Source organism: Pyrgilauda ruficollis, unplaced genomic scaffold (genome assembly GCF_017590135.1).
Source record: "Pyrgilauda ruficollis isolate IOZ18807 unplaced genomic scaffold, ASM1759013v1 scaffold47, whole genome shotgun sequence".
Lineage (NCBI taxonomy): Eukaryota > Metazoa > Chordata > Aves > Passeriformes > Passeridae > Pyrgilauda > Pyrgilauda ruficollis.
In genome coordinates this window covers 5,723,008-5,746,294 of record NW_024526266.1, presented here as the reverse complement: position 1 = coordinate 5,746,294, position 23,287 = coordinate 5,723,008, and the positions used below count along the sequence as shown (strand labels likewise).

The 23,287-nt window shown below is 42.0% G+C and overlaps 1 protein-coding gene across 2 annotated transcripts in view; it reads left to right on the top strand.

The window, feature by feature from the left end:
* ATF6 (activating transcription factor 6) overlaps positions 1–23,287 on the top strand; it is a 74,553-nt gene that overhangs the window by 8,158 nt on the left and 43,108 nt on the right. For both annotated transcript variants that reach the window (XM_041478930.1, XM_041478929.1), the window contains exons 8-13: positions 3,782–3,967; positions 4,363–4,454; positions 15,641–15,784; positions 17,538–17,657; positions 18,972–19,074; positions 20,448–20,512. In XM_041478930.1, coding sequence (XP_041334864.1) covers positions 3,782–3,967; positions 4,363–4,454; positions 15,641–15,784; positions 17,538–17,657; positions 18,972–19,074; positions 20,448–20,512 — 710 coding nt within the window. The remainder of the gene's footprint in view (positions 1–3,781; positions 3,968–4,362; positions 4,455–15,640; positions 15,785–17,537; positions 17,658–18,971; positions 19,075–20,447; positions 20,513–23,287) is intronic.

Here is a 23,287-nt window from a genome sequence, read left to right as displayed (position 1 = left end):
TTTTGGGATTCAGCTGGGGCCAGCAGGGTTAAAACATCTCCTGATTGCCTTGGACACCGTGTGCGGAATTCAGGGCTGCACAGATTGAGCTGTTGTTTGAGCTCTGTAACACTTGTGATTGTTTGCTAATCTGAGCAAATGTTGCAGTATGAAAAGAAACACTGCAGTACTTTCTTTTGGGCTTAGGTGGGATAAACTGTTAGTTTAACATTCAAACTGCCAGTGGATTACACTGGGATGGGCTGATGGCAAGCTGTAGGTGTGAGGCCCTGGTGGCACACGTGCTGCCTGCCAGCCATGAGGAAGTGCCAGAATACAGAAAATCTAAAAAAGTTTAATTATGCAAAATAACTTCAGCATAAGTGTGGATTTCAGTTTGAAGAATCCTCATTTCTGTGCTGTGCATTGTGTAATATTATGTAACAAACTCATTGAGCAAGTTGTGTTCTGTTGAGTTAGAGACAAGAAAACCCAGAACTTCCATTAGAACAAAACCACCTTGCATATGTCTTGTATTCCTGCAATCAAAGATGCATCTTCAAAGACAGCTTTCATAAGGTGAGGTAAGAAGCCAGCTAATGCTACGTTGAATGGTTTATACTTCCAGCTCTTTGTTAACTTTCCCAGCACATGTACAAAAACTCTTTGGAGTATGGGAGACATTCTTGCTTCTAGAAGTACAGCTTGTGTTGGAAGGGAGGTTAAATTTTGCTCATAATTGAGTTTTCTTTGGAAGTAAATTGAGGTAGCAGTGTTTATTTGTAAAGTGCATGGCTCTGGAAAACCTCTGAAGACAGAGGACAATCTGAATCTGGTTAGTGCTGTTTGAAGCAAGGGTTTGCAATGAACCTGCCAGTTCTCCATATTTACAGCGTTTTTGTGTGTGTCTCTGCTAGTGGTGATATGCTTTTCAGAGCTAGAAAGCCGAAGTTGCATCACTGATTACTGATTGTTTTTAAGGCCAGTGTTCTCCCTCTACGGTCTGTGTTTCCTTAGACCTAGGAGTTGTTATCTTGAGAGGAACTTTAAAAGTTGCAGGCTGTAAAAGAAGTTAGCAGAGGTGTTTGCTACCTTTAATCTTGGTTCAGCATTTGTGCAAAGCAAATGCAGTTTGCTGAAGCAGACTGACATTATAAATTAGTTCCTTTCACTCCTGAGTATCAAAGTGCTCGGGCAGGGGGCATGTTTACCTTGGTGCTAGGCCAGCTGTGTAATGCTGGTTACCATACTGCTTCCAGGTTCAGCCTTCCTGTACCACTTCGCTCACACAGCTCTTTCCATTTCCTGCATCACATTTAGGTGGGATTGGGTGTGCAGTTGTGGCATATTCCTTGAGAAAAGCCAGGCAAGACCTGGAGGGCTGCCCAAGGAGGACCTTAAACTGTTTAAGAATTGTAAATTAAAACAAAATAACTTAAGGACACAAATACTGGATTTCATTTAAGCAAGGTTTAAAAATTAGTCAAAATGTAGTTGGCATATACTGAAGTGCAGGTACTGCACAGAGTACCTGGAATCAGGGTTAGGGGAGAGCTGCTGTTCCTCACAGCATTTGGATAACTGTGAGTAAAGTAGAGCAATCTGGATAAGTAACACATAAAATGTAGATGGCAGTGTCTGAAACAGTGACAGATGCACGTTAGGATGTATTCTTAGTGTAGAGGCACTGCGCTGGTGCTCTAACACCTTATTTTCTTCAGGGAAGCATGTAGATTTGCCAGAGGTTCCAGACATATAATTAAAAGCTGTCCAGTAATGAATAATCCTGAGCAGGTCTGCAAACAAGAATGGATGTAAACAGTTTGGTCTTTTCTGAGTTCATGATGCAGAACGTCTTTTTAAAAAGGGGAATATAACTCCTTGTTTGGAATAGCACACAACTTGAGCCAAAGCTGCTGCATGAACTCATGCCTTGTTTTTTCATCTCTGAACAGTTTAAGTGATCCTGGCCCCAGACTGGTGTGTTCTGTACACTGCAGTTCTTGGCTAGCCTGAATCTTTTTTTTGGTCCAGTTTTTATATGTCTGCAGAAGTTTTTTTGTGTTAAATGTTGTACTTAAAAAATTCAAGACAAAGCTTAGTGTTAATGAAAATATGTTAAAATCTTTTCCTTCTCCACTCCCTGCTAAAGAGAGAAACTGGAGTAAGTACAAACAACTTCACTTTCACAGACTTGGTTGGTGAAAGCAGACTAGACGTATAATAAATGATCTTCATAAAAAACAGTTAGACCAACATGGAGGCAACCCAGAACTTTAATGCACTGTAACACATTTTCTTCATCTTTGTCACCAAACTGCAGCATCATGAAGAATGGTGTCTTCAAACAGCTTGTGGCCACTTTTGTTGAAGATGCCAGTGCCCTAGAACAACATATTGTCTGTGTGCAGGTAGATGCAAGGAGAGACTTGAAAAGCTGTGGTTAAGGTTTTTGACATAGCCGGACTCAAAATCTGAGTTACTTAATGTTACTGTTTTGTGATTATACTATTTCCCTAGAATAATACTTCTGGAATAGTTCTCATCTTTTTTCTTTCATCTTTTTTCTTTAATGTTCCTGCTCTGAGAGACACAGATTACACCGGGGCCTGTGCTGGTAGGTACTGAAGAATATTCAGGTCTGCGTAAGATGGATCATTCAGTTATCTGTCAGTGTAATTATCATTGAGGCACATCCAGTTGCAGCTTAAAAATGTGATGGAAGTCTTCTGTTCCTAATGAAAACGGAGTTGCTAATCTGTGAGGGAGAGGAAATCAACAACCTAGTGTCTGAACTTAGGATTTCAAGTAGTTTTGTATAGTTTTGCAGTATTCATCATTGTTATCCTTGTTGGCAGCAAGATGCTTTCGGTCTGGGTCATCCCACTCAGTGCAAACCACAAAATGAGTAAGTGGTAGAAGATGATGGAGTGTTCTTGCTTGGGAAAAAAAAAATCAGTCGTCAGGACTGTTGGAAGATGTGGAGGGGTTGCTTTGAGCTGTCTCAGTCTGGTCTTGCAGACTGAATGCCTGCTAGTGGTTAGAATGGATTGTGTGCTCTCCTGGAATACGTTTGCTGGTTGAGCTTCATCCTGAAGGAATCCGGTTTGTGTGCTCTCAGAGACTGTTGTGTGATGTGAAGCAAAGCACTTTTAGTGGGACAGTCAGGAAATGTGAACCCAAGCCACATTCCCGATCTGAATTAAGATGTTGGTGTAGATGCACCCAGAGACTGCATTTAAACTGTCGTGTAAGTGCTTGATACACATAGAATGTGCAGTCTGAGATCAGCAACACTATTCAAAATCTCAAAAACTGTGTAGCATAGGTGGAAAAGGTACAGAAGCAGGTGTAATCAGTGTGGAAATTACTTCCGTACAGAGCAGACTGAAAAACCCTAGAAATTTTCTGTTAGGAAAGCAGATGACTGATTGTAGCCTGTAAAGGGGTGCAGGGAGAAGTCAAGGTGAAAGATGTTCTTGTTGCCTTGCAGACCTGAAGATAGGTATTTTCTGTCTTTGAGATTTGATTGATCAAATCAAACTTGAGTATATGTTTGATGACCCCTGCATATAGAATGTTGAGAATACAGAAGAAAACTGAGACAGTTCAAGACCTGTTTTTTCCTTAGGTGTACCAAGATACTGAGGTGCGTCTGTGCTGACCATTCCAGCTCATTTGAAGCAGAGTATGGGAAGCTATGTGTACAGACCTTTGACAGAGCAGAGAAGCAGAAATTCTGTGTGGAATGTAGGCAGTTTTAATTTGTGGATTGTTAACAGCCTGTGTATTGTGTGTTCAGGTCAATGTCTTGAGGCGGCAGCAGCGCATGATTAAAAACCGTGAGTCAGCCTTTCAGTCACGCAAGAAAAAGAAGGAATACATGTTGGGACTGGAGGCCAGGCTGGAGGCAGCCCTGCTGGAGAATGAGAAACTCAAGAAAGAAAACAGCACGCTGAAGAGGCAGCTGGATGAAGTGGTATTAGAGGTAAGAGACAGTGATGAAAGTCTGATTTTATATGAAAACAGTTGTTCAGGTGGAAGGTGTTACAACAGAGTTGGGGAAATATTGACTGTGAGACCTTTGAGGGTTTCTAGCCCAGCATCCCAGTCCAAGCATGACTTTCACCAACTCTAGGTCAGGATAGCTGACACATTATCTGGTAGATTTTCATTCTTTACTTCATGGTGTTTCTGAATATTTCACTGGATAGAAGCTGATCATAGTGTATAAACCAAAGTTTTGTTTTTAAGTAGTTCAGGAATGTATTCACACAAGTATAAATCTAAAAATCAAGTATAATTTGGTGTACTTGGCTTCTGACATACGCCTGCATATGTGTGCCCCTCTTCTACTCAGTGTCTTCTGTTTTCTCTGTCTAGAACCAGAAGCTCAAAGTATCATCTCCAAAGAGAAGGACGCTGTGTGTGATGGTGATACTGGTCTTTATAATGTTGAATTATGGTCCATTGAGGTAAGCTGCTTAGAAATTCCTCTTTGCCTAGCAAGTTTACTGTCCTGAGATTTTTTTTTTGAATCATTGATAGCAGCCAGTGTTGTGTTTTAAAGCCTTGAGCTTGAAATCTGAAATCTGTCCTTTATTCTCCTCCTTCTTAGGGGAAGATGCATCTGTATAATGGTTCCTCTTTTGGAATCCTTCTGACAATAAGGGCTGGATCTCTTACATCTCATTTCTCCTGGTTTGGCATTTTTTTTATTCAGTGCCAGCATACAGCAGTTTGTCTGCTCCATTTATACCTGCAGAGATTAAGAACTGCATTTAGAATCCTTTTAGGAAAAAAAGTCATACTTGGAGAGCTTATCTGCTTGCTCATACCTGTGCTAATTTCAGTAGCTATGACTTGAAGCTGCTTTAGTACTCAAAATACTCAGGAAATCTTGCTGTACATTCCATGCCTTGCAGTCCACACCCTTAAGATGTGTTCAGCTGCAATCTCCCTCATTACAGAGTATGCCCTTGTCTCCCAGGTCTGGTGAAGAAGTTGTTCCCTCTCCTTGATTAGTTGAAGTGGTAATCAGAAACCTCTCTTGTTTGAACTGTTATCAGTAGGGCGTAGAAGCCAGAGAGCAGCAGGGAAAAGCTACATCACTTGACAGACACTTTATAAAAAAATCTGTGGAAGAAAGGAGAATAAAAAGAAATACTTCTTGCACATACCTGTCTATTTAACTTGGCTTTGGAACGTAAAGATCTTTTAGATTGAGCTGTTCACTTTTTCAAAAAGGCATAATATTTCAGTGGGATCCCAGTCAGCAGTGTCTGCATTTGTTCTCAAAATCCCAGTCAAACTAAAGGAATGGGATAAATATGGAGGAAGACTTTGTTTCTGACTGTGATAAATTTTTAGAAAGTGATGTTTGTATTTTTAGTATTATAAAAATTGCTAAAGCTGAAATGACTTCTGAAGTATTCGCACTTACTGCAAATATTGTTTATGTCAGGAAGTGAAATACAGCTGATAATTTTGCTTTGATATGGATGAGGTTAAGTTAGACCATTTCTTAGTGTATTTAGGATTTGTATTGTGATTTTTGACTATCAGGCAGAAAAATAATCTTCCAGATACTTAGGGATTGATTTGTACATTCCATCTGCATTTGAAGCATTATTGCTCACTTGAGGGAGACACTGGTTGAGAATTACTAGAACCAGTCATCTTTCTGAAGCTGGGGGAAATGTACTTGTGTCTGCATTGCAGTGAGATGATGGAATGCATGAAACTCTTGTTAGTGATGAAAGGCTTGGGAACACAGGGAGATGGGTGGAAAATCTTTTTACCACAGTGCTCTCAAGTTTTGTGGCATCTTCCCTACCCCCAGGAATGAGCAAGGTGTTGAGCTCACTGGCAAGGCACTGCTGTCCGAGTGGGCTGGAAGGTCGTGTAGTGTTCATGTCTTTGCAGCACTCAGTAACTACAGGAATGTGACAGCGTTAACTTCCTGACAGGTTTGATGCTTAATAAAGTAGGTAAAGCAAGAAGAAATCCTTGGATGTCTGACTGTTCCTGGCCAGTACATAGCTGAGCATGCCAGTGTAACAGCTGTGCCTGAACCAGGTGGTTTGCATCAGCGCTGGATTTAGGCAAAGAAAAGAAACGTAATTGCAAATTTGCAAGGAATTACTCTTCCTGGGTTTTTTTGTTTTGTCCTCCCTAGCAGAAGAAATGCTCACACTGCAATTAAAATCCTAGGCTATATCAAGGTGGTGTGAATGTTTGATTGTGCAGTACTCTTTAGAAGACCCAGAATGTGGGATATACAGACCATTTCTTTAGATTTCAGTCCTCCCGTACGCATTTCATTCCTTTTATAAAGGTGTCACTGAATGGCAGCTCTATGAACACGACAGGATTGCTGTTCTGCTTAGTCCTTAACAACAGAAGCTTCCAATATATGTCCTTTTTTCAGTCCCTGCTATTTCTTACAGAAATAAGTAATTTTTTTCTGATAATATCCATGCTAGCTTATAGTTCAACAAAAACATTATTTTCCCCCACTTAGCTAACTGTGGAATCCCTAATTTCCGTGCAGTGGTTAGCTGGAGGTAAATTTATGTTCTGAAACCTTGTGTTGCCATTTTTTCTATGTAAGAAGTCATTTCACTTGTACACTTGAATGGAGGTGTGCCAGCATTTGCGCTCAGGATGTTTTGATCCAAGCATACTAGCAGTGAATATTTTGTTACTTAAAACCAATGAACCATTGCAAAGAGAGTGTGACATCCAAAAAAGCAAAATCATGGGAAATTCACCCCCTAAAATCAGTAGTAGACTTTGAAATTCCCTTAGCTGGCCTTATTGTAAGATGCTTCTTAGGTTCTTGTGGGAAGTGGTAGGAGTTTTTGAAGACTAGAGGTAAAACAAAAGGACAGATGTATAGGTTACCTCTTTCTGTCTAATCAGAGAGAGCAGAGAAACAGTTGGATTGTTCAGGGTTGGAGATGTGAGGCTGAAGAACAGACAGTCCTGCAAAGCCTCCATAGCCTGCAGTGGATCAGTGAAGGTGCAGTGTTTGGGCACTCAGCATCCCACAGAACAATCCCATCTGGATGGGTGGCTGTGTAGTTAGTTCTGTTTTCCTCTGCATTAGTGGATGTGTGTTGCACTAATAAAGACTAACACATAATTTTTTTAATCGGTCTTAAGTCTTGTTGCCTGTGTGTGTAGTGAGATGTTTGTAATGTTTCATGGAGGACTCTGAGACTGCTCTTCAGCTGTTTTAAGATTATGGAAAGCAGTCCAGGATGTGACAGCCCTTGGTAAACAAGTTTAGCAGATAAAATTATTCTGCTGACACAGATTTTCATGCTGACAGATAGGGTGGGGGTAGTCTGTAATGCTGAACTTGGGAATTCGGGGCTGGGGGTGAAAGTCTGGTAGGGAAGTTGGCCTGTTGACACAAGAAGTCTGTTTGAAAATACTGGAGGGAGAGTGCTTCCCAATCTGCTTAATTACTGACAAGCCTTTCAGAACATCCTTCAGTCTTTGACACAGCACCATGGTATCTCTAAGAAAAGAATGCAAGTCTTATTATATAGAAATTGAATGCCAGTGCAATTTGAGGACGTAGAAGAGGCTTGTGTGGAGTTAGTGATCACTCTGCAATAGGTAGTTCTGTGTTACTAAACTCTTTAGGTTTGTTGTTACTTTGTATTGAAAACTGAAGCTTTCAGTTATTAAAAGCAGAACTAATTTAGCAGGAATTCTATTAGTGTTTCTCTTTTATCTGTTTGTTTTATGCTAGAAGAGAGGCGCCCAGGAATTTCCCATCTGTGTGTCAGTAAACTATTCTGTAATCTTCGTGAGTTATTTGGATTTGGATTCAAGACATATAAAAACATCCTTTTATTATTATTTAAGAGTGATTGGTAAGGTGTGTGGAGGGAAAAGGGTACATTTTGGTTCAGTTCATTGCTGAGATCATCCCCTTGCCCCAGCTTTGTATTCCATGAGGTGCAAGGCAGGAACTGGCAACCAGCAGCATTTGCCCAAAGGCTGTGAGCACACGGGCCTTGGCACACAGCAGGGCTGAGAGCTGGAACCAGGGCATCTGGAGCCAGGTGTCCAGGGAGCCAGGCTCTCCTGCCTCCCTGTGTGCTTTCTGTGGAGCCGGTGTTGGTCCCACTCCCAGCTGGCACGGCATACCTGAGACTTGATTGACTGCTGGCATTGACAAACAGCTAATTAGCTGTGCTGGTTTTTTAGCACTTACAACATCAAATCTGGTCATTTTCAAATTATTGCAGTTCCTATATGCCTTTTTCTCCTTTCATTTCCACATTTGTGTTGGACTATGCCTTAGAGTAAGCAGATCTGAAAATGTGTTAAACAAGCACAAACAAGGCTGAAACAAACGGCAACCAAGCACATGTTCTAGTCTAAACAATCCATGTATTTATTTTGGGAATATTTTTATTTTGATTCTCTTCTCTGTTCTCATTTCAATATAAATTATCTTGTGTGTTTGTTTTGATTTTTTTTTTAATGCAAGTCCTACATATGATAGTAAAATATTTGCAGGAAAATAACCCAAGTCATGTGTAAAAAGCAGGGAGAGGAGAACAGTCACAGAAGATGCAAAAGATAAATTTTCTGCATTTCTTCTTGGGACCATAGCCTCAAAGCATGTAAGCTGGTGGCTGTAGCATTATCTTTTTGGCTATAAAAAGTGTTCACCTAGTTATTTCTTTCCCCATAATCAGTTTGCATAAGCTTACATGGTGGTTGTCACCTAGCAGCAGTCTTAGAGCATTTATTAAGATGTCAGCCAGGCAAAATGTGTCCTAACTACCACTTTAGCTATGTAGTGGACAGAAAACAAATACAGAGTTGGAGGGAGGAAAGGTATGTTTGCAAAGAGATGGGAACAGGAGGTTTGAGAGGATGGTGTGATACTGGTTTTTTTTAGTATTATTAGTAATTTAGTGTTTTCTTACAAGTTGGCCGCCTCTGTATGGCTGGAATCCCTTTCAAACTGGAAAACAGACTTGGGGATATGCAGAAAGCTGTATTTGTGGTGGAGGATGACTGAGGTGGTGATTGATGTTCAGCTGCTGCTTCAAAACCTCTTGTGTCTCACTGACCTCAAGCAGCTGCAGTAGAATGGCTGGCCTTTAGCAGAGATTTCATTGCAGCTCCTCTCCAGGGTGTCCTCATGGATTTTCCTCTACTTTCCAGGACTATCCTGGAAACGGAATATCTGTTAAAAATTTAGATCCACTGAGCAGTTGCAAATAAAGACACTGGCCTGGCTGGCTGCAAAGTGATTTGTCTGCTGTTGTCATAGACTACAGCAAATGAAGAAGCAGTGACTTTTGATTCCTGAAAGACTTAGGGGTGTGTCTGATTTCTTCAATTAGTAGCACAAACAGGGAAAAAAAATCCCACAAGTGCTAAGATTAATCATCTTTTACTGAAAATTAGGAAATTGCCCAAGGATTGTTCAGCTTGCAAGCTACCATGACCTTCTGTTTGTGAGGCTAAAGTAATGAAAACACAAGTCCCTTATAGCAGTACCCAGATTAGCATCCCACCTAGAGTGTGCAGTGTGCTAGTCAGCACTACTGGGGTCTGCTGAGCTTTTGGAGCGTGAAGAATTTGGGCTGCTGACAGCACCATCCATTGAGCACACCTTTATTGGTATCAGTGTGGTCTAGTGCCCTTACCCAAGCTGAGCAATCTTGAGCTGGTGTGTGGGAGAGCAGGATTATTCTGGTGCCTGGTGCATTCAGCAGTGTTTTTGTGTAAATTTGCTTTGTTTGAGACTTTATGCTGGACTCCTTGATTAAAGAAACAGACCCGTTGTATGGTCAGCAGGAGCGTAGGGATACCTCAGTGATGGGATGTTGGAAAGTTAGAGGAATAGTGCCAGCAGGGAGCATTTTCTGTGTGGGCAAAGGAGCTGATCTTGTTTTCATACCATCACATGCAGCAAGTGTTGTTGTTGCTGCAGAGGTGTGGGAGCTGTGTGTTTGTGCAGATCCCACCCACAGCTGCCAGGCCAAGGTCCTGGTGTGGTCTGAAGTCACCTCTGTGCTGCCCTGGCAGGTGGCCCCAAGCAGTGACATGGTATGTTCAAAAACATCCCAACAGCCCTTTGAGTAGCATGTGCTGAGTAGGCTAAAGCCATGTGTCTGGCACCTGCCCAGCATGAAGGGCAGTGTCCAACGGCTCAAACAGCATTCTTTTGGCCTTACATTGTTTGTTTCCCTAACAGTTCTTCCTGGACTCTGTGTGTGCTCCTTCCTGCCCCATTCCAGAGCAAAATGGAGCAGGTTGGTTGGAACCACTGATGGCTTGCAGGAGGAATGGAACTCCCAAACTCCCAGTGAGTGCTTGAAGCATCTCTAAGAGGTGTTTTGAGAGCAGAGAGCTGCAGATCATGGGCTGTACTTCAGTTCATCCACTCCTGGGCCTTTTTTGCACTTGGTGAAGGATAGAAAAAGATTGGTTTTCTGCTTTTTGCAAGCCTCTGTAGCCTCCCATATGTCTTCAGGAAGCTGATAAGCTTAAATGTGATGTATAGTCAACCTGCATAAAAATGATGACAGTCAAATGCCTATTAATTTCGTACTCACTAGTAGAGAGGAACTGGTGAAATGTGAAGAAAAAACTGTGAGTTGAGTGCAGGAGGCTGCAAGAGGCATGAAAGAGTGCCATGTTAGCCAGGCCCGTGGCTTCTGGCTACCAAGTAAAGATGAAGCCCTCTGGGTGTTTGAGCAGAAACAGCAGAAGCATCAGAGGACATTTGAGGCTCTTAACACTTATAGTACAGGAAACTTAATATAATGTTTGTGACACTGAAAGAACATGTTTCGGTGCTGAGCTGAGTGTACATTTGTGTTGGAGATGGCCCAAAGATATAAAACTGCTTCTGCAGCACACCTTTGGTCTTGTGTTGTAGTTTCTTATTGAAGACAGAGAGAGAAATCGAGAGAAAAAGGACAGGCTGAGTGAATTGGACATAGGTCTAGGTTCCAGACCTTTCAATACCTCTCTTGATAGGTTGATGCTTGAATAAAATTGGATACCTTTGGTTTTCTTACAGACTACAACTCTGGGAACAGGAAGGGATTCCTTCCTCTGTCCTCTGCTGATCACAGCTACAAGCTTTGGCAATAAAGGCCAGATCATGATACAGAGTTTTCCAAGCAAGAAAAAAAAAAAGTGCTCTGGGTGTCAATATTTGTTTTCTTCCTTTCTTTTTCAGAGGCTTTATTAAAAAAATTGCTATTTAAAGAATGCAAAACACAACAAAAATATTCCAAAACTCCACTTTGTGTTGCTTTCCTCCTCTTCAGCTGCAGAGGAAGAAAGCTGGGCTGCTCTTTCCAGCCCAGCACTCAGAGAGGGCGGCTGTGGAGCAGCCCTCAGGAGAAGGCAGAGCCTTGCTGTCAACAGATGGTGCACTCATCGGGACTAGAAATGAGAAATACTTTCCAGAGAGTGTCTGGCACTATGGCAGCCTTGTCTGGAATCAGTTAGGAAGAGGACAAGGTCTTTGGTTGGTGTCTCCTTGCAATGTCAACTTCAGCTTGTTGGAAACTTCCCAGTTCATACTCAGAGTTCGGTCCCCAGAAAACTCTTTGTTATGATACCATTATTGGCTTTCGTCTACAAATTACTGTACAACTTAAATGTCAGTATTCAAAACTTGAAGTGCCCAGGATTTGTTCAGCCAGAAGCACAAATGAAATTTAGTTTGGGCTCCTGGCAAGACTTGCTTTCACATTTATCAAACTGACATTCAAACCAAAGAAGTAAAAATACAGCTAAAATATCAGGTGCCGTTGAATGCCTGGAGAAACCGTGGCAGGACTGCTGCTTTTCTTTCCCTCTTATAATCAAATTTATCTACACGTCGTAACAAACATCTGCATGAAGTATTTAGTGGTTCTTTCTTTTTTCACTTGGATCTGGTTTTGCATCTGAAACAAGCCAAGAGCTTAGCCAGCTTGGACAGAGTGTGTGTGGCTTATGAAAACCCTTTCATGCTCACGGTATCTGAGATGTCCAAATGCAGGCTCTAAAGCTTTGCTAGGCACCCCAGGTGTGTGAGTGAGCCAAACAGGAAAGATTCCAACTTCTAAAAGACTGTCTTGCCCAATAAAGCCAATTCTTAGCTTCAGTCTTTTTTGACTTGTAATGTGGGGCAGTAACTCAGTTCCTGCAATGAGCAGGACTTGCACAGGGCAGGTATGCCAAAGTACTCTTCCTTTTCTAGCTTCTCATCTTGTAGCTCAACAGGATGAAGAAACTGTCAGTGCTTTTGCTATCTGTCATATTAAACCAGTTCTTAAACCAACTGTTGATGTCTTAGTTGAAAATACTGTTTTTTCTGAAGCTTTCTTCCCTCTGAATGGGATCTTCTACCTTTCTTTTTCACATTTTCTGTTCTCTTCTGCCTGATGCTTTCAAATGCCCAATATTTACTTCCTCTTCAGTGTCATGGTGCTGGGATCTGTTCTGTAGACCCTTGCTGTTGCTGCTTGTATTGTTGCTCTTTGCTTGGCACTTGTGAAGCTCAGCGTGCCTGAGGTCGGCAGATGTTTCCAGATGCAGCTCTGCAGGACAGGTCCATCATCATCCCAGCTGCTTGAAGGGATTCTTTTCTCCTAAGTTATGCTTTTCCCCGATATTAATTTGAGATGTCAAAGGAGGAATATTTCTGATAGCCTCAGACCCTCAGGTACACCCACGTGGCAAGGAAGCTGGAGGACATGGATCATTACTTGCACGTCCTGTCCTATTTGTTTCCTGAAGATGGAGCCCTACTTATAGACAAGCTTCACTGGCATTCCCTCTGGGGAGAAGGGAAGAGGAAGAAATGATACAATAGGACAGTGTCTTATGTTCAGATGGGGGAAAAACTAACAAAACTCCCCAAGTAATTACAAGGTGGAAGTGGGGCAGGATTTCAATTTGTGGGGCTTTTCCTTATCCAGAACTAAAGTTATTTTGGTTTTGGGTCATTGCCACAAACCAGAAGAGCAACAAAGGGGATTTTTTTTTTTTTCAGACATATCTGAGACATTGGGAAGGAACAGTCATATGCAATGTCCTAGAAAAAGCATGGGAAAGGGGGAGTGCAAAAGTGGCCCATATAGCAGAAATTGCTGCTGGCTCTGCTTCAAAAGGAAAATAACAATCCTGATGAAGGAAAGGGCATTGGAAAAAATAACCGGATATCATGTCTTGTTCTCAAGTTTGTGTGCACATTGTCAGAAGTGGGCACCATGGTTTATGCTTGTAAGGATGGCAAAACATACTCTGTTCACCTCCTTCTTTGTCTTTTGCTTTTGAAGGTATCTTCTTTCAGGTTGAAACATCCCATGCTCAGCTGATAAAAAGATACAGACATTTTAGGCTTGAGAAGAAGGAAAATAAACATTTCCTCTCTTCTAGAGCTGATGCAGTAAATGTGGTGTGTGTGGTTTAGAATGGGTGTGTAGCTAAAACAACTAAATCACAGAAAGGAAGATTAACTGTGCTTGTGGAGCAGTGTGTGTCTTTATCTTTGGTTTGGATTTGTCTCTGTTGTTCAGAGTTCAGGGTGAGCTGCAGTAGAAATGAATTGTATGTGACACTTCACCTTGCCAAGCTAGAACCTGAAAAAACAAGAATTGCTTTTGCAGAATGAGACAAATAGGAAGGAAGAAGCATCATGGAAAAAAAACCAGTTTGTTGCAGTTCTTCTGCTTAGTTTTTTTCTCAGCTTTAACTAATTACATGGACAGTTTCTCTGGTTCTGTGTGTCATTTTGAATGGGAAAGGAGAGAAGTAGGATAGGCTAAAACACCAGATCCAGGAGGTCCAGCAGCACACTGGATGGCGGATACACTTCAGGCTGTAGAGAAAGAATTTGCAGAAGAGTTTACAACTGTCAGATCTTCTGAGGGATATTCTTGGTCTAATGAATAAAGTACCATGTACTTCTGGCTGTCATGACTCCAGATTAAGTACAGTAAGGGCATTTCACAGGTGAGCGGCTTCCAGCAGGAATGTGAGACATCCATTTGAGCATCAGCCTTAGTTTTGAGCTCTGGTTCTTGGGCTTGAGATGCTGCCAGTTGTACTGATGCTTTCGTTGGCAGGGAACAGATGTGATCTCATAAAACCTAGTAGGTAGTGGGGATTGGTTCTGAAAATTGGATAGGCCTGGTGTTGCCTGATAGGAGGTTATGAATAAACCATTCAGCTTCCTGTGCAGTAGAAGCAATGACACGTGTGGATAACAGTGTACAAAGGGAGTAAGGAAACTCTGCCCATTGGCACAAGTGAAAGCAGAGCCTGTAGCATTTCTGCTGCCCGCGTTCCATGCTGCTGCCTAGAAACCTGGAAGAGAGGAAGCAATCAAAGCAACATCAGCCTGAGTTTAGGATTGTCCTGACTCCTCTGGTTCAGAACATGGCACAGTTGATCACAGGGTTACTGCTAATAGGAGTCCAGAAGAGTTGGCAAAAGAGAGAGAATTTCTAGGCAATTCTGTCTGCATTCTGCTTATTTGTGGAGTATTTAAGCTGCCCTCCTTGCTAGGTTTTGCCTGTCTCTGTTTGTATTTGTTGCCTGTTGCACAGTGATCCCCAGGAAATACTCACCTGCAGAGATAATGCTCTGCTGGACAGGAGGGGTGGGGCATGAGTTAAAATACACTCTGTGAACTGTTATCAGCATGAATGGCAGAGATCTCAATGCAGCGTGCTGCATTGCATTTTTATGTTTTCACTCTGTTGCTGTTGGTGATGCTCTGCTGTTGGCAGCCGAGAAGGTTAGGACTTGGGTTTGTAAACATGCATATTCCAGGAAGCAACCATGTTATGAAAGAGGAAAGCCAGCTTCTGGAGAGGAGAAATTGAAGTATTGCTTTTGTGCTTTTGACAGTTCTCCCTTGTAGCTCACCCTTCTGAAGATGCAAGTCTGGTACAGCAGTTGCCTGCTCACATGTGCAGTGCTGCTCCCTCTCTGCATGGAGAGCAGCACAGATACTCCTGGCTGGCTGAGCAGCCTCTAGGCCAGGATCCTTCAGTCCATGCCAGCACACCCCAGATCAGGGTGTCTGGCACCATGGCCTGCTGCCCATGGGGCTGTTGGCCCTGCAAGTTGTTCTAAATCCAAGTAGAATTGAACATATTTAGGTTTGTGTACAGTCCTGGTAGATGTCTGGCATAACATTCCAGGCTTGCAGCTGCATGGAATTTGATATCTAAGTTTTCTTTACATGTTGTCTTCATATAAACTGTGTAGATTGTACTTTGAGGCTGAAGAAAGTTGAAGTTGAGGCGTGCTTTGGTTTGATTGTAGATAATTTTCTTATCCCTGTAGACCTGGGTTGCAAGCAGAGTGTTCTTAGTTTCAGCAGGTGAAGCTTGTGTGAGGGAATGTGAAAACTAGAGCATCAGAATCCTTCAAACAATTAATGCTGAAAAAGAGAACAGAAACGCTTTTCTGACTACTACTGCTTTGAACAATGATGTTATAATGACACATCAGTTTTTTACAGTAGATACGACATGAACCTTATCCCTGTAATGTAACAGCAGCCAGAAACTTCTCCCCCTGAGTGTTTAATGCCTTACAGGAAAGTGCCTTGCAGACCTCTTATGTGTATGATACATTTTGCTATGTTTATTGTGTTTTCCAGTGTATTTGAAAAGGATCCCAATGGAGTAGATTCCACTGTGAGTTCTAACCACCGAACCAGAAATCTTCTGGAGTTCTCAGCTCACCAGGAGTCCAGCACAGCTCAGAAGATACCTGAGGACATAATTTCTGAGAAGAGTAACAGGTGAGATAAAAATCTTTTACATATTTTGGGTGGCAGAGGGCACTGGTGCTTTTATCCCTCCCTGCCTTGCTCACCTTTTGGCCGGTGCTCTTGCTACTTTTACAGAGTACCTGAGTTCTAAACACAGTGTTTTGAAAGCTTCTCAGTTTGCTTTTCAAATGTATATGATGTTTTATCTCCCAGAGTACCCAATGTGTAGAGCTTCAGAAGTGTACATGTGGCTGTGCTGCGTGGTGTTAGGGAAAAGAGCTTATCCACAGGTGCTTGTCACCAAGACTTTCAGGACCTTCTTCAATTCAGCTGTTTGCTTTTTAGCTCTGATCTATATTTTAGCTTCCATAGTTGTGATAGCTGTCATGTTATCTATCTCCTCTTACTTTTTAAGCTGGAGTACTTATTATATTAGTTGCTCAAGAGAAGACTGGGGAAGTTATGAGTAAGAACACACTCTGCACTTAGCAGTGTCTTTTTCATTTTAAGAAGTCCATCTGAATCCATCCCTGTACTTATCCATTATTTAATTAAATACTGCCTTTCAGGCTTTCTAGATCCCCGGCATGCAGTGCATAAGTGAACATATAATTGCCTCCAGATTGAAGTCTGGCTAATACAGCTCATGTTTTCCCGTTACAAGATCTGTCCTATTAGACTGTCCCTTTCCAGCGGAGTGTTTTGGCTGGTTGAACAAAGCCAGACACAGATGTGCAGAAAGCCCTAATGTATTTTGCCATGCAAAAAGAAGGCAATAAATCAGGAGCATTTTAAGGCTGTAGCCATGGTGAGGGCTTTGTATCCTACGTGCTGTGTTTCAGACCATGACCTGTGGGACAGAAGAGTAGAGTGTTTCTCTTAGGAGCATGTGCTTGTGCCTGTACCTCCTTTTCTTTCACTGTTTCACCCTGGGTTTGGCAAGCTGTGAGCTCTTTGCTGCATATTCTTTATCAGTCCTAGATGCAGTGGAGAGGAGAAGCAGACATGAAGTTGGAGAGAAAGCTGGGAAAGGGAGGGGACTATGAATAAGGCTTTCATGAGCTCTTATACCTGATTTTTCAGAAAGAAGTTGAGTTTCAGGAGCTACAAGTCTGTCAAAATCAAGAGGACTAAAGCTGTTATATTGATAACCTGTCAAGAGAGAAACCTACATTAGGTATTTGGTGATAAATAGTTAACCCCTCAGGAATTGCTGAGAGTGTTATGAATTTTTGTACTGAGAAATACATGCTCCTTTTCTCTTTTTATCAAAACTAAGCTAGTTTCTGAAGACAGGGGTGCAAATCCTCTCCACTCAGTTGTAATATAGTTTGTGGCTGCTCATTTGTTATATAGGTTATGGTCTTTCTATCTGCATGGTTTTAGTGGATAATAAATTTAGTATTTCTGTAGCAAGTCTTGCACAGCTCTGGAATGAAAAAGAAAGTTGTGTCTGCAGAGATCACATAGTTTGCATACTGTGTGGAATATTTTACAGACTACATATTCTATCAATATCTGGCCTTCCTGGGAAGAGACCCAACATCTGCTAGTGCTCATCTGTCTGCCCTGCATTGAGAGCTGTCAGCCCCCTTTGAGGGATTGACTAAGAACATTGGATGTTTGATAGGAATTGTTACTCACCTGTTTCAGAGGTCTCACGGGAGCAGCTGTAACACTCATGGCTCTGCTGGTGATAGTGCTCATTCTCTGGCTTTGGTCAAAGGGTCATGAAAAAGTTTTTTAAGGGATTTCTTGTTGTGCTTTTGTTGATTTTTCCCAGGTATGACCGTTCTGTATCTGATAACAAAGCACTAATGATAGTCTCAGAAGAACCACTGCTATATATTTCACCACCACCACCCCCCTGCCGGCCTCTGATCAACAGGACAGAGTCACTGAGGTGAGAAAACAACCTGTTGTGAGCATTTACAGTTTATTAGGGGTTGATATATCAACTCTGTGTTGGCTGAGTGCTGCTGGACAGCTGTGGATGATGCTGTTGTCCATTCCTGGTGTTTATCCAGTATGTGACCAGTGTCTCCTAAGTGTCTGCACTCACCAATGCCTGCTGTCATAAGGACAGATCCACTTGGAGCTTTGTAATCTTTCCATGATTTTAGTAATGATTTTCACCACTCTCTTTTCACACTGATCATTTGCAATAACCAAATAACAATTTTTTGATTGTCTGGGGGGTTTTCATGACTTGACAGAGAAGTCACTTCATATGTGGAAGTGTTAATGATATGGAAATCAAGTCCAGCTAAAAGCCTTTCCCAACTGAGTTGTATAAGAGATGGTTTTTTATTCTTCAGCTTCTGATAGAAGCAGGCTGAACCTGACATTGCAGATGTTTTTTGTTCATTGTTAGAAAACACCTAGCTCCACTCTTTCTGTAGATATGAGTCACTAACCTTATCTCCGTTCTCTTTGTCCATTCTTTCTATCAGATTTATTGACCAAAATTTATCCTTAATCAATAATTTGTCTTGAATTGATCAACTTTTGATTTTAAATTTCAGTACTCCTTCCACTAATTTCAAAATTACTGTTTGTTGGGCAAAAGAAAGGACTGTATCTATTTTATGTGGGAACACCCATGAATCTAATACTTTATAGATAAATCTAAAATTGTATTTTCTTCCTGTGGTATTAAAAATAAGTTACCATAAGGTGAAATAATAGTAATCTTCAGTGTCTATGATGCCTTGTAGTGGCTACCTAGAACAGAGGCTAGAGAAGAGAGTGAAAGCAGATATTTATTGAAGGCCTTCAATAGGTACTCTTTGGGCAGTCGAAGCCCACCCAGGGGCTACACCCAAAAATGGAGGACAGGTCCATTTGTAAGTTTGGGCCATTTGCATATTGGGGGTTAATCTTCCAATTACAGCTTCAGGTAATGAAGTAATTTACGCCAAGTTTTCTCCCCCACAACTCACTTTTGTTTACATTTCTCAGGGCCTGAGGCAGTGAGGATCCTTTATTGCCAGGCCTAGAGAGGAATTGGTGTGTCTGACCAAAATGTGAAGACAGTAGCTTGCACTGTATATGGAGTTTAGAGCTATACACTAAAGAACTGCAGGATTACAAATATATGAAAAATAGAAAAGCTAAAATCCTAAGGCATCATCTGTATAGCAGCTAAACTGTTGTACAACTCTAAACTGTTGTGCCAGTGTTGTTTGCAGTCTGTGCTGATGCTGTGCTTTCCTAGGCTGACCCACGAGCTGAGAGGATGGGTGCACAGGCACGAGGTGGAGCGCACGCGGTCCCGGCGGCTGAGCAACAGCCAGCAGCAGCGAGCACGAGTCCCGCAGGTGTGTGATCAAAAAATCATTCCATGGAACGCTCTTCCTCACTTGCTTGCACTTGGCATCATAGACAAAAGTGGCCATCGTGCCTGTAATTAGGGCAGCCAACACATCCCGTTTTAAATTGCTGTGTTTGGTTGATTATTACATTGTCAGATTTGTTCTTCCATTCCTGCTCTTGGATTCAGGGTTTTGAAATTTTTTAGCAGCCATCAAAATATGTTCAGCATTTTCTAAAATTAAATCAATCATTATCCTTTTTACAGCTTCTCTGTAAGGACAAGCAATTGCTTAATGGAGAGAAATACAACCTATAGCACATTCATCTGACTCACTGTTAAGGGCGATAGCTGATTTGTTTTGTTGAAATATTTCTATTGTTTAAATTTTGCTAGAAGGATTTTTTTTAACAACTACATAATTATGAGACTTGTGCTCATATTTCCCATTTTTTAAAATCCCTTTTGTCTAGATGGCATACTTATATCGAGGCTAAAATTAAGACAATAATTTTCAAAGTGTTTAAATTGATTAGTCATAGTAATGTTGCAGCAGGAGGTTGTCCAGAGTGCCGTGACCTTCCCGAAGAAGTGTCTTGAAAAAGACACCTGGGGGGCACAGGCACATTTGTGCTCACCCCGAGTGATTTCAGCTCTTCTGTGATCCAGGTGATGCAGAAGGAGAGCCTTTATTGAGCTGCTTCCTCAAAGGAGTGCAAGGACAAAGAGCCAGTGAGGCAGGGAAAGCAGGAGTTTATATAGGGATCTGGGAGGGCGACAGAACACCAGGGCCCGTGGGATGAGGGCTTGGGGTGGAGCAAGGGGGAAGGGCCAGTGGGGTAGAAGAAATCAGCATACAGTCACAGAGGGCACTGGGGGCAATTTTCTTACTCTCCATTACCACAGGGGTTGTAGCTCAGGGGTTGGCCCTCCAGGGGAGAGTGGTAAGCTTTCCCTTTGTTGGTTCTCCAGCACCCACATAGTAACAGCTTTAAAGGAACTGAGCATTACAGTGTGGGAAAGACTGCAGTTTTCTAGAGAAGAAGTGTTGTGTATTAAACTTCAGATACTTCTCACCAGTGTCCAGAGCAGAATGGTACTATATTTAGAAATGTTGTCTATGGTGCCAAGCTCCCTTTCTTGTCTCTGAATGTTGACTTCAAATTTGGCTGTATTAAAATCTTGCTGATTTTGTTGTTCCAGCTTGATTGATGACCACTTCAGTTTCTCATGTTTCAGTGGAAAAATGCACGTTTCTGGTGCAGAGCACTGGTTGACCTCTGCCCCCCATTCTGTGTGTTATATTTAATGTAGTGGCAAACCAAGGAATTGCTTATTGGTTTCACTTTGTGTCATCTTTTCTTTTTTCCCCTTTTTCAGAGCTCCCTCAGTGACAAAGCAGATTCCCAGCTAATGGCCATGCCTTACACAGACACCAGTCTCAGGTAAGGCAGAACAGCTCTTTTGTTACTGCTTTCTACTTTTTCACCAGCAGTTGGTAAAGAATGCCCATTTTCATCTTCTCAGGGTTGTTCTTAAGCCACATACAGCCACCTTTCTTGGTCTAATTCTGTCTCTTAACAAATAACTGCTTCTAATTATTTATGTTACATTTGAAGCGACCCCTGTATCACAGCTGCACTCTAAGCTATGAATTTTTTTTTCTAGCTATGAATTTTAAGAAAATCCTTGCTTTGCTCTCCAGAATCCCTTTCTAAACAGATTTAAATATTTAGGGAAAAACAGGAGGAACTGACTTTGGACTCTGAGAACATCGTTATTTTATAAGACGGTTTCAAAGAGCCATGAGTCTGGTAAGGGAAAGGTTTCTCTCATTATCTTCAAGAGTAGAGCTATTAGAGCTAGCACCAAATTATTATGATGAACTTAAAGTACCATTGTATCTCATTTGCATTCTTTGTCTCCATCTGCTGACTTTTCTCTGGTGATTATTGGAGCATGTTAATGGATAGTTTCCTGATGTCCCCTGCCCACCCCTCCTCATAACTATCCCGTCCCTCTTCCCTGGTGACAGGAAATACTGGACAGAAAAGATTTAGGAAACAAAGTTTCTCTCTCCTGATCTCTGTGTGAAACTGTTTTGGAGGCTGTCTGCTTTGAAGTGCCAAAGAGGAGTGTTAGAGCAGAATGGAGTATGGAGGGGACTTCTGGTGAGAACACCATCTGAAATGGTGCTGTGTGAAGTAAGACAGCTGTGGCCTTTCTGTTTGCATTGCTGTTTTGAAAGCAGGATCAGCCTGGGGGAAAAGAGCAAGCTGTAGGCAAATGTTATGGAAAACAGGCTGTCAAATTTTGATACATCTTGACTTACAAGAAAAAAAAAAAAGAAAAAGCTTTTTGAGTTCTACAGGCAGATGAAGGATAGCTGTTTCAACTGAGCACTGATGAACAAGCCTCGTGCCATAAGGCAGTTTAATATACATGTTTGCATTGCTCTTGAAGAAAAAATCATCTGGATTATTGGAAAAAGTGTGAAACATCATGCATCTGTTGTGCTCCGAAGGAAGTGAGATTTTTTTGGTTTTTTTTCTCAGATTAAGGATGTTTATATGAACAGGACCAGTGAGTCATGGCAGCTGCATGCTGAGACTGTCCTGGAACTGCTAAGAACATATAACAGATTTCCAGTTCCTCTTGGAGCCACCAGCTATTAGGTGCTCCATGAAATCATAGAATCACAGTGTAGTTTAGGTTATAAAGGACCTCTGGAGATCTCTAGTCCAACGTCCTACTCAAAGTAGGCATAACTTCAGGTTTACTGAATGCCTCTGTTAGAAGGGATGGTCTCCATCTCCATTGTAATCTCCATCAGGAAGCTGAGGATTGAAAAGAATTTCAGGGAAGTCAAAGCAGTGGAGGAGATAAATTTAAGATGATTTCAAAGAAAATCATCAACACCCCTCATATCTTTATAGTCTGTGTAGCTTTCTTCAGAGGTGATTTTGTTGAGGGCTTATGTAAGAGTGTTTCTTAAGGCTTCAAAATGAGGTATCAAAATAAGACTCTCCAGTTATTTTCCTAAGTTTTGCACTATTAAGATTGTGGTTCTTGATGTGTAAAGCACTGTGTCCTGCCTCATTTCTTCCCAAAACAAGCCTGTGTGCAACGTCCCAGCACTCTGTGATGCAGCGTCCTTCAGAGTTTTAAAACAGTTTAAAACAAAAGTTCTGTTTATCTCCCAATAAATCGCCAGGTTCAGCACTGTTGTTTGGGATACACAATTTAATAGGGTGCTTTCTTGTAATATGCAAAGGTGTTACTAAAACAACTGATAGTTTTGCACCTGGCTTTGGTTCTGGAGTTACTGCCTTCCTTTGATGGAGCGGTCCATCGCAGTTATCAGCAGATGCAATGGATGTCCTGCCTTGTACTGTGTCACAGCATACACCACAGCATATGCTGCATTTGAGGCAGCCATGATACACAAGAGTATCATCGTACAGATTCAGAAAGCTTCAACCCTTAGAGTAACACCATACCACATCAGAAAGCTTCAGGTGTCTGCCCATACAGAGTGACATCATATCACTCCAGAAGGCTGCAAGCATCTGCCCCTCTTGTTCTTTAGCTCAACCCTTTATACCCCTCATTGTTCACGCATTGTACCTGTGTGCCCTCTGTTCCCTTCTGTGATTGGTCAGTACACCTGGGCACTCCATGTCTTATTGCTTTCAATGCTGTTCACTTGCTTTTCACAGTTGGAGCGCATTAGGGATGAGGCTTGGCCACAGCCCCATTCCCAGTTACCACAAACTGTGTACCTACAATAATCCCCTGGAATCACTGATGTTCAATGTATTACATGACCAGGAGAGCTTTGGAAAGGTCCTGTCGTTTCCAAGTGCTTTGGGCAGTTTTGTCCTCTGGCTGGTTTTCAGGTCTTGTGTCTCATGGAGTGTGGGTGAGCACACAACTCTGTGTGCCCCATGTCAGTTCTCAGGATGTGTTGTATGAGCAGCGCTGTGCCTTTCATCACAGCCAGGTCCAGTGGTGGTGCCTTTCATCACAGCCATCTCCAGTGCTCCATCTCAGATGTGGTGCCTTTCATCACAGCCATCTCCAGTGCTCCATCTCAGATGTAGTGCCTTTCATCACAGCCCAGCTCCAGTGCTCCATCTCAGGAGAGGCTTGCTGGACCTGCATATTTTTGTGGATGGGTAATCAAGCTCAGATTAGCTCCCGTCTTTGTTTCCTGTTTG